This window comes from Aplysia californica, unplaced genomic scaffold (genome assembly GCF_000002075.1).
Source record: "Aplysia californica isolate F4 #8 unplaced genomic scaffold, AplCal3.0 scaffold00339, whole genome shotgun sequence".
NCBI lineage: Eukaryota > Metazoa > Mollusca > Gastropoda > Aplysiida > Aplysiidae > Aplysia > Aplysia californica.
The window spans coordinates 490,530-502,542 of record NW_004797609.1 but is presented as its reverse complement, the minus strand read 5'-3'; the positions used below and the strand labels follow the sequence as shown (position 1 = coordinate 502,542).

Below are 12,013 nucleotides of genomic sequence, written 5' to 3'. Positions count from 1 at the left end.
CCCTCCCCTGCACCCCTTTATTAGCAGTGAATTTACCATGAGCCATAACTGTGTACAAAGTAGACACGCATGACGTTTTCCCGCTCAATAACCTGATCCCCTAATGTTCTGGTTATCTCCCCCAGGCGGTCAAGTCTACGTTGCAGCCAATAACGCCCGTTTCCGGGAGAGTGGAACAAGTTCCAGGGGAGTTATTCCCCGTGCCAAAATAAAGACCATAAAAATGACGTTGGTTATCGTTCTAGGTAAGTTTTTTTGTTTTTTCACAAAGCAAATTTATTCGTTCTCTGCGTAATAAGATTTTAGCTTCACAGCGTTTCCTCTATTGAGTTTTGTTTTTCTTTTCGAGGTTCAAAAGAGCTATGGAAGGGATACGATTTTTTTTCTGACAATGATGTTTTTGTCAGTTATATAATTCAATACGAGAGGAAGAAAGAGAAAGGTCGGTAAGTACTTTGATCATAGATTCTAGAGAGAATTCTTTAGATGAACAGTATACCTGTTGCCCTACTTCTGAAATATCGTGTTTTAAGGGTCACTTTTGCATGCGTATACAATGATGAATTATGAGTGTAAAACGTTTACATACAGAAAGAAGACATAATTTACTATTTCTGCTCGGCTTTTCCCGAAACATTCTAGACATTAAGATGAAAAACAGTACTTTGTGAGTGGGCTTTTTTCTGGGTTAAATATTGTTGGGTTTTTTTGCTTTGGTAAGTGTTTTACGGCGCTCAAAACTGCTTAAGACCATATTATTATGAGCGCGCGTGACGCACCAAACATGTTAGGTCTGTAGGAAACGTTGAATTTTGCCCGGGTGTTGACTGAAACCTTCTCTTATCATTTTAGACTACCAATAAGGGATCTTAAACGTGCGCAACTTGCACACGGATCTCCAAGATTTTTCACCCTTGTTCGCGAAGGCTAGGTGTTACATCTTACCTGCCATGAGATCAAGGGTTTGGTTGAATGGCAGCTGTAGAAAGGAGCCAAGGAGTAGCAGTAGCAGTTTCTGTGCGACTGTGGTTGTGTATAGGGATTATAAAACTTCTCTCCTTTCTGTATCTGTTTTTTCTTAATCGTTGTTCATGTTTAACACACTGCATCGATGCTTGAGTGTAACAGTTTGGCAGAAAATTGGTTGCGGAAATATAAGGTAAGATAAATCTTTACTGTACAGACCTTGGCACATTGGTGTGGTGTTTCACAACGTACATACATACATATATACACCCGCACGCACACACACATACACACACATACACACACACACATACACACACATATATACACACACACACACAAACAAACAAACATGCACACACACGCAAGCTAACAGTCACATGCATAGTATAAAAGAACAGTAATATAAACAGTAACAATGTTTAGCTAGGTACATACTTAGATACACTATCACAGTACAATTGATAGCGGTAATGCACATAACATTAAGAACGTACAAATACTGTGAATAAAAAGGACTTACTATGAAGATGTAATTTCAAGCAGTGTGTTTTTTAACTCAATATTGCATGTACTGTCTGCTTACCTACTGGTTTTTCTTTTCTCATCATTACTATCGTCATCTTTCCTCTACTTCGTTTGTATGTTTGTCACTCTCTTGTGAACTGTTATTTCCGTGGTGCCTTGGCAGTGGAAGCAGACTTTGTTGTGTTGAGGCTAGAGAGGTGAGCAGAGTAAGCCTGATTCCCCGTTTGGACTTCTCTGTTAACATCCACTCTTTGGCGCTCATATTATGACCTTACGCAGTTGCGCGTGCCGTAAAACCTTACTAAAATAAAAATTACCAACATTATATGTATCCCACAAAGATTACATGTTGGCCCTGACAAAGTGGTCTGAGTTTGCCGCTAGAAGTACGTTATAAATATTTCCAATTGGGTGATAACAAAGTGATAGTACTAAAATATGTCGTCGAATTAGGCAGCCCTATAAACAAAGCAAATTGAAAACAAACAACTAAACCCAGAATTTTATTATAAATTGAAATAGTCTTTTAGTTTTAGTAAAAACTTTAGGGCTCGTGCAACCCAATAAGGTCATATAAGTGCCGATGAAATAGTCTTCAGACAGGGCTGAAGCCTAATATTTAATTTATCCTTCAAGATAGGACACCGTGATACGGATGGATAAAGTACCAAAAAAAAGAAACCACTTCGGATTTTAACCACGGGCTTCAAGTAGTTTTCCCTCAACCCCCGACAGTATTAGCCCGCAAGAGTGCAAGCAGGCAGAATTTAGTGGTGAAATAAAGTTGTGAGAGAAATCAAATTTGAGTCGAACCACAGGGAGATTGGAAGAGTATCCTTCAGACATCCACTGGTTGAAAAGCTAACACACGAGAACTAAGGCTGGGCAATGAATTGTTTTAGAAAGATCCGGAAAATAAATGTGTTAAGTCACTTCTTCGGCGATTAAATATATTATGAACCGCTTCGCAAAGTGGGTTTACACCAATTTGAAAAACGGGTTATAACCACTTCAACAAATTAATGGGTGCACCCACTTCGGCAAACTGGTCAGGAAAGAGAATTTAGATAATGTTTGATTGAGAAGTATCCGGTTATCCGGATAGATTAACCGGATTATGCCCACCACACACGAGAACGTGAGAAAGGAAAGAAACTAGAGGAGACAAAGAAAGCTGATGAGAGTCGAAGGAAAGAAGGTGAAGGAGAGAAGTTGGATTTAAGAGGAGAATGTGTGTGTGTGTGTGTGTGTGTGTGTGTGTGTGTGCGTGTGTGTGTGTGTGTGAGTGTGTGTGTGTGTGTGAGTGTGTGTGTGTGTGTGTGTGTGTGTGTGTGCGTGTTTGAGTGTGTGAGTGTGTGTATGTGTGTTGTGTGTGTGTGTATGTGTGTGTGTGAGTTTATGGGTGTGAAAGAGCGAGCGAGAGAGCGAGTGAGATAGAGAAAGACAGAGAGAGAGAGAGAGAGAGAGAGAGAGAGAGAGAGAGAGAGAGAAAGAGAGAGAGAGAGAAAAAGAAAGAGAGTGGGGTGGATGGAGAAAGGAAAGAAATAGAAAAACAGAAATGGACAGAGAAATAGCAAGAGAAAGAAGTACAGAAGGAGAGAGAATGCGTGTGAGTCAGAAGGAGGCATAAAAAGGAAATTAGGAATGAAAGGAGACAGAGGGAGAAATTTGGGACACAGGAAAAGGACATACAAAATAAAGAGAAGAAAGAGAAAAAGAAGGTGTGTGTGTATGTGTGTGTGTATGTGTGTGTGTGTATATGTGTGTGTGTGTGTGTGTGTGTGTGTGTGTGTGTGTGTGTGTGTGTGTGTGAGAGAGAGAGAGAGAGAGAGAGAGAGAGAGACTGAGAGAGGGACAGAGAGGAGAAAGAGCGAGAAAGAGAGGTGAGGTAGGAAAATAAACAGACAGAGAAGGTGAGAGAGAGAGAGAGAGAGAGACAGAGAGAGACAGAGAGAGAGATTGAGAGAGACATAGAGAGAGAGAGAGCAAACGAGAGAGGGAGAGAGAGAGAGTGAGAGAGAGAGAGAGAGCGAGAGAGAGAGAGAGAGAGAAAGCGAGAGAGGGAGAGAGAGAGAGCGAGGGAGAGAGAGAGAGAGAGAGAGAGAGAGCGTATTATGTGTCTTTGTCATGTGTGTGTTTGTGTGTATGTGTCTGTATGTGTGTCAGTATGTGCGTTTGTGTGTTTTTGTGTTTGTGTCTGTTAGCGCGCGTATGTGTGTGCGTGTGCGTGCTTGGGTGTGTGTTTGTAAGTGTGTATGTGTGTGTGTGTAAGTGTGTATGTGTGTGTGTGTGTGTGTGTGTGTGTGTGTGTGTGTGTGTGTGTGTGTGTTTGATAAAAAGAGTGAGCACGATGGCCAATAGGGAGAAGAGAGAATAAAAAGAGAAAATTCTGAGCATGATAAGAATGGATACATCCGGGACAGCCAGTATGTAATATATTTATCTCGTTCAGGGCTCAAACGTAATAACAATTCCATCGTTAGCAATATTGCATACGCTTACGAACATTTTGATAATAACTGGGTTATTGTGCTAATAGCATTTTTTTTCTATGTATTCTGACCCGCTTGGTGGGTTAGATTATTACAATATTGTGCCATTTATTTAGTTCAACCCCAAAACAATTTCTGCAAAAGGTGGGTCATCAGAAATGCCAGTAGTAAATGCAAAATGGCTGTATCCAAAAAATTTAAGTTTTGGAGATCTTTAATTATTATTTTTCAATGTCAGCATCACGTTTCCCGGACATCGTTATCTCATCTTATTTAATCTTATTTTATCTTAGCAACAGCGAAAGATCTTGTCAGTTTATTGGTGTCTGAGCGCTTAATCTGCTGTTTGCACTGTACGCTTCCCGGGAAGTCAAGAATGTTTCTCAGGGTACTTAGGTCTGCTGGGGTAAAAATAATAAAGTGTAAAGCGCATAGAGCTTGCAGTTGAGCGGGGATATCCGCTTTACAAATACTACTTCTTTTTCTTCTTGTTCTTCTTCTTCTTCTTCTTCTTCTTCTTCTTCTTCTTCTTCTTCTTCTTCTTCTTCTTCTTCTTCTTCTTCTTCTTCTTCTTCTTCTTCTTCTTCTTCTTCTTCTTCTTCTTCTTCTTCTTCTTCTTCTTCTTCTTCTTCTTCTTCTTCTTCTTCTTCTTCTTCTTCTTCTTCTTCTTCTTCTTCTTCTTCTTCTTCTTTTTCTTCTTCTCATTATTATATTATTATTATTATTATTATTATTATTATTATTATTATTATTATTAGTAGTAGTAGTAGTAGTAGTAGTAGTAGTAGTAGTAGTAGTAGTAGTAGTAGTAGTAGTATTAATATTATTATTATTATTAATATTAATATTATTACTATTATTATTATTATTAAATTACTATGTTTATTACTATTACTTATGTTATTATTATCATTATCATCATAATTATCATCATCATTATCTTCCCCCAGTGTTCATCATCTGCTGGTCCCCGTACTTCGTGTTTGACCTACTCAGCGTTTACGGCTACATCGAGCACACTCAGGACACAGTGGGTACGGCCACGTTCATCCAAAGCCTGGCTCCTCTCAACTCGGCCGCCAACCCCATCATTTACGCCGCCTTCAACACCAAAATGTGTGTCGACCTCTTCCGGTGAGGGATCGAAGTGGCAAACTGCCAGGCGTCGTCCTCATCATGATCATCATCATCATCATCATCATCATCATCATCATCATCATCATCATCATCATCATCATCATCATCATCATCATTATTATTAGCAGCAGCAATGGCATAGAAGTAGTAGTAGTAGTAGTAGTAGTAGTAGTATTATCAAGTATTATCAATATTGCTAATTATTATTATGAATAATAAGCTAATCATAATAATACTACTGTTGTTCCGTTATTGAGAGATTGAGAGTACTATGATTTATACCTTTATTATCATTACCAATACTATCATTAATGACTGTTGTATGTTTGTTAGGTTTCTTTTAAATACCATCGTAATATTTACAAATCTATTCCCACCCACAACCCCCAATCCTTTCCTCATCCTTATTATCGTCAATTTTCCTATACTTTTTTGTATGTTTGTCACTCTCTTGTGAACTGCTATGTCCAGGGTGCCTTATTAGTCGAAGCAGACTTTGTGCTGTTTGGGCTAGAGAGGTGAGCAGGTTGAGCCTGATTCCCCGTTTCGAGTTCTCTGTTGACATCATGCCCTTTTGCGCTCATAACTAAGTTCGCTTTTAAGGACAAGTGGGCTAGTTCAGATTCTGGGGGGTTTCCAGTAATCTTGACCTACTCCAGAAGTGGGCATTGCCCTACCTACAGGATAAGTTTGATTTCATTGGAGTGCATATCTTTTTGGTTGTGCAGTAAACTCTCCTTGTCTTTGAAACAAACAGTGAACAAGGGGCAAAAACTTTACCTTCGATTGTCTCTTAAAAGCATTTTTCAGGATGCCCCCCTTGTGCTTAAAAGGGACCATAAGACCTTATGCAGTTGCAAACGCCATAAAACCTTTCTAAAACAAAAACTAAACTAATCCCTCTCTCCCCCCTCCTCCAACCCCATGATGGCGACATTCTGCCAGGTGTCGGCACCGACATCGACGAGGAAGCTCCCCCAACAACACAGCCTACTACAGCGGCTCAGCCATGATGACCAACAGACGACTTGTCAGGGAGAAATCCTAGACCTGTCACCCCCAATCTTCGCGACGTCATCAACTCCGTCAGGGAACTACCCACCGTGTCTCTCTGACCCCCCTCCCCCGCTCTACCCCTCCCCCCTCCCCCCCCCCCCTCAGCACTGATCTCTTCTCCCAAACCGACCCAACCTCTCCCCACCTCCACTACTTACTGTCCCACTCACTGTGGTGTAATTGTAAGGAGTTCTGTTTTCTTGGTTGGCTGTCCGCAGTGATGTCATGTAAATTTATTTCCATTGCAGAACGAGTGGTTGCACCCAACGTCTATACCCGGTGTCCATTGCATATGGGATCGGGTGGGGTCGGGTCGGGTCGGGGGATCTCCCGACTCGTTGCCTGAAAACAAACACGTTTGTTTTTTAGACGACAATTCGGGTGCGATCGGCTTGTGCTCCTATAGCCGCATTGCGCCCTCAAACTGGCTAGCAAACCGACCCGACCCGATCCCTAAATGAACACCCCACATTTTGTTGCCACACAGGTCGCTACCTCAGAATTACAAGGTTCTATCTGCTCAGTACCTGGTTTTGAAAAAGTTGATGTGAAAATTTTGAGTTTCCCAATAATATGTCAAGAGTTTTCGAATGTAATTCATTGAAATCTTGATAACGACTCCAAATAATAGTAACGATTTTGATAAAGCATAATATAGCATTTGTTTTCTGATCTTATGGTCTTTGTAACTCTAAATAGCCAAAAATATCAGGTAGAACTTTGTGATTCTGGCTTAACGAGGTGCCAATGCCGTTGTAGTTCGGCCTCTTTGCCTCGCACACAACGCAAAGGGCTTGAGTTCGATTCCGATATGAGGACAGCATTAGGATATTATTGAGAACCTCCATTTTTCTACAGTTGATGTGGTATCCCACTTAGACCAGGTTAGAACTGATAAAGAAAACGTTTGAAAGAAACCGCTTCACAAATTATGCAGTCGAACTTGTTCAAGATGGGTATCCATCATCAAGGAGAAAAGTGGTTGTTGTCTTAAACGGGTTGACATTCTCGTCGCAATAAAAAAAACCGCTAGGAGAGAAGAGGGAAAGGGGCGAGTGGTAAGAGTGGTTGTTTGTATTGATGACTGTCTTAGACAGGTGACCGTTGAAGCGGGTTTGACTGTAAATGAAATATGTTGATGAGGTCTGCAAACGATCACATCACACACGTCTTTGAAGACACTCTGTAAAGTTTTCTTGATTTGGACAAAGTTTTGTAAAAATTACTAGAACGGGCATTTGTGAGTCGAATGGATGATAACTAAAAATGTTACTCAATGCGACTTTAATTATACATGGGGAACCTGCTCATTCGGTGAAAGCACCTGCCTCATATTGGTCAGATCTCCTGTTCATTCCTTGCTGCATGTTGTATTTTACTTACAATGGGTACATGACTTTCCGCAAACACCGATGTTTTGTTTACACTTGAGGAGTGACTTGAAATATGTGACCAGTGTTGCTGTATTGCATGTATTAACTGTCCTGGGCAGGAACGTCATTGCACACCGGACAGGTCCATAAGTACTCAGTTCCTCTCAGCACCAAAGGCTGCAAGGAATCCATACTGACTGTTCCAGTGGCTGTCTGATTATAGCGACGTCCTTCCTTTCGAGAGAATAGTTCATTTCTTTCTTCTCCCCTCTCTATCCCCATTTTCCGCATCATGATGAATGCGTGGAGTTCTACTGTCTCCCTGTCTATCTGATCCCGCAACTTTTCCTCCAGGGTCTTCAACACTTCTCCTTTGTCAAAAATCACCTCGCCATCTTCCACGGCACTGCCTGGAAGCCTTTCAGCCTCCTCATTGCCCTTTACTCCAGAGTGCCCAGGACAGAATATCCACGTGATGGCTCTAAGTGATGAGTGTTGTATTGTGTTCGTCTATTCACTCCGAAGCAGCCCTTTCTCAGCGCTTGGCAGGATGCTCTGGGAGTCTGTGACTATAATGAGATGGGTAGTTCTTGGTTTTGTATTTTGAAGCCAACCAAGAGCTCTTGTTACTGTGTGTTCCCAGACACGCCAAGAAAGCAATGCCATCAAATGAACCAAACTTGAAGATGAAACGGTTACATAAAGACAGCAAAGTATCTTTTTTCCATAATGTTTGAATAGCAGCCGAACTATATTGTGGAACTTCTTTTTTAAGAAAACGAACATAGAGTGTATACAAGGTTAGGGCATAAGACTCTGTTTGTTTGTTATGTTGTTGTTTTTTATATAGTATGAATTTTACGCATTTGTAAAACAAATAGATCATATTTGTGTTGAATTTTAGACATGACAAGACTACAAAAATCACTATAATTATAATAACACCTTTAACACTTTGAGCCCTGATCTCCTGAGGCTACCGTGCCCCTCTGCCTTCGCTCCTGAGCGATATATTACTGACATTTATGTGATCGTCAGAATCACATTCCATATCCCACTCAAAACAGTCCTCATCATTGCCAGCATCTAATTCAGAAAGATCTTCAAAATAATCAAAAACGCCTTTTGTAGTTAACTCGGTTTTTCATGTTGTTTTTTTCTCTCAGAGCGACCGGTTTGGGAATGGGGTCTCGCTCACCTCTGTACTGGTGGCAATGGCTCAAAGGGATAACGTGTGAAAATCCGACTGCTCGTTAGTTTTCCACTGAATAAATTAAGAACAAGAAAACTGAGTGAGGTGAGAGGGGGGGGGGGGGTCGGGGCGTTACGGTTCTGGATATTCATTAATAACGAAACAAACAAATGATTGTGCAACAGCAAGCTGCCCCCGACCACAACGACGTGGCAGCCATAATTAATTCTGACCTCCCCTCGCGCCCTCTCCATGGACCCCGCTGTCTGTTCCGATGTAGTCAACATTGATAATTGCTTTAATTAAGACTCGCACAGTCTCTATCTGACGCCCGTACCGCTAGTCACAATGGTTGTAGCAAAACAAATGAATCGATAATCTCGAGGCTCGTGCACGTAATTTGACGTTAGCATAATATCGAAGATGAATTATTATCCAATTATGAAGCTCAAGATTGATCATAGAATTATCTGCTGGGCATTGCTTAATACAGGGTGCCCACTGCGATGGGGTCGGGGCCGATCAACCCACTTGTCGCCTGAAAATAGTTTTTGCGTTTGTTTATTGGACGACGAGTCGGGTGCGATCGGCTTGTGCTACGTTAGCCGTTTGGCGCCCTTAATCTGACTAGCATACCGCCCCGATCCGACCCGATTCCGCGATGGACACCCCGTATATCAATATAGAAACGATCACGGTTTGCTGAACTTACAATGATCTATCTATTCTTCTTACAACGATAAGACAAGATAACACGATAGGTCCAATCAAACGTGATAAAAAAGAGTGGCACAAAACAGTTTTTACTTTTTTTGTGTTTGAGTGAGTTCTGATGTTTGAGCACCTCTCTTTGGCGAGGAAATATTATTTAATTGAGAAATCGTGGCGAAATCAGGCGCTCGCCAAAATAATGAAATCCGAGGGGGGGGGGTTCCAGTATTGACATTCTTTTCACATGTTTATTTTTTGCCTCAACAGTTTGTTTTCCCCTTTCAAAAACACTTCATGTGCGGATTTTACTGACAGACACTGATTAAAGGCACAAAAAATGTACATTTTCAGTTTCTAAGGGCTCTTAAGTACTAGAAGTCACCAAACGTTGGCTGCCATTTTCTCGCTAATTTTACGTCAAAAATCCGCAACCCCACCTCCTTCAACCGCAAATAAATCGACTTCTATTCACGATAAATTGGGTTGTTGTTTTTTTTTCATCGAGAGCAAGGCAAGTGAATAAACCTTTAAGATGATACCAATAAGTCAACATGCCCCAAAATTGACAAGCGCGTGATACCACTGCGCCGTGACACATGCTTTTTCTTACAACATTGAGACAAGACAACACGGTAGGTCCAGAAGAGTATCACAAAAATGTTCTTACGTTTCTCTGGTTGTGTGAGTTCTTCTGTGTGAGCACTTGTCTTTGGCGAGGAAATAGATGAAAAACGATGGGACGTAAGAGGAACAAGAGGTTAATCAATGTCGATCATAATTAATTAAATATTATGTTCACATCACACCGACCTGTGTAAGTGAGCGCGTCTCTTTTCGGTTTTGGTGCAATCACTGTCATAATATTATCACTGTGTGTTTTTCATGTATTCTTATGTAAATAACTTTTTCAAGTGGATGCTATTTTTAAAGCCTTCATTCTTTCTATCCTCACATGTTTGTTTTTATCCCTAATATGAACCATGGGAAATGACAATTTAGAACTTGTAATATTTGCAGGCGGATAATGTTGATGATAAAGAGGCTGATAATGATGACGAGGAGGATAGATCCTATGCTGTTAAGGCCAAGGGAAATAGTTTTTCAAAACCTGTTCTCTTTGACTGCGTATAAAACATGGCTTTCTACAACCCCAATAGTAAAAGCAAACTTAGATAAAACGATGCTGTTAAGGGAAAAATGTTCAAATACCATGTTTTCTTTATCCGCTAATAAAACACTGCATCCTCCGATCCCAGCAATAAAAATAAATTCAAATAAAAATCCCATTTACGCCCACCCACCAGAAAAGGGTGACTTTTTTTCTCTCGCCCCATTAAACCAAAGTTATTATCAGAAGGTCTAAGGACTGACAAACCATTCCGTCTTGAATGACTTTAATGGACTTACGCTTTTTACTTTGTTTGCAGGTATGAAAACAATTACATCCCAGTCTAATTCTGCTGGGACATTGTATCAATTTGAATGAGACAGACAGACAGACAGACAGACAGACAGACAGACAGACGGACGGACGGACGAACGGCGGGACAGATGGATGGACGGACGGAGAGACAGACAGATAGACAGACAGACAGACGGAAAGACAGATTAATAGACATACAGACAGAAAGACAGAGAATTATATAAAGTGGTTCTTGGAGATAGTCAGATGGAGGCAAAGAGGGGAAACCAGAGAGAGAAAATGAGAAAGAGAGAGAGAGAGAGAGAGAGAGAGCTGAGCAAAGAAGGGGGAAAAGCATACATAATTAAAGAGACTAACAAGGCTTTGTATGCTTACACAATTCAAAAGCCTCTTTTGACTATCAAATCGCCTTTAGGAACAGAATGGTCCTTTGTTTGCATATTATATACGTTTAGATTAATCCTTTACTGAGCATGCCTGTAAGCGGCAGGAAAAGATTATTAAAATTTGTGTTTGATCTTAGACAGAAACGTCCACAGATTATATGCTATCTCGTTTGTGTGTTACCAGAATTTGAAGATGAAATGGTTGCATAAAGACAGCAAAGAACCTTTTTTTCTCCCAGAATATTCGAATATCAGCTGAACTATTCCGTGGAACTTCTGTTTTTCCGAAAAACTGATATAGATCGGGGTTGAAGTTGGATGATCTAGAATAAAAAAGATTAAATGAGAGGTTCACCTTTTGTATGTTATTTCATCTGCTGTATATTCTTGTTGTCTTCTCTTTCTGTGAAATCTTACTTCAAGGTTCTTATGGAAGAGAATAAACTATTTCTAAACACTCAATGCTGTTGCTATTTTGTTGATTTTTTTCATATATCTGTGAAGGCCGTTTTGTTTGTTTCAAATTGAATCTGTGCTACGGTATATTAATGCACTTACTCATCCTGTTCTTGTTGGGGAAGACATCAGATTTTAAATTCTGTGCCCCATAAAAACCATGTTGAGTGTGCAAAAAGCTTTGAAAACTCGCTATCTACCCCAGTCCAAGAACGACTACTTCGAAATTCACAGAGATCACAGGTATGAAATCAAACAGCTATCCGAGCTTCTTGTATGCAAACACACATTAA

General features: G+C 40.5%; 1 protein-coding gene across 2 annotated transcripts in view; it reads left to right on the top strand.

Moving 5' to 3' along the window:
- Positions 1-6,259, top strand: part of LOC101850579 (cardioacceleratory peptide receptor-like) — a 232,803-nt gene extending 226,544 nt beyond the window's left edge. For both annotated transcript variants that reach the window (XM_035970926.1, XM_005102768.3), the window contains exons 8-10: positions 126-245; positions 4,937-5,120; positions 6,069-6,259. In XM_035970926.1, the coding sequence (XP_035826819.1) occupies positions 126-245; positions 4,937-5,120; positions 6,069-6,171 (407 nt within the window). In that variant the 3' untranslated portion in view covers positions 6,172-6,259. The remainder of the gene's footprint in view (positions 1-125; positions 246-4,936; positions 5,121-6,068) is intronic.
- The last annotated feature ends 5,754 nt before the right edge of the window (positions 6,260-12,013 follow it).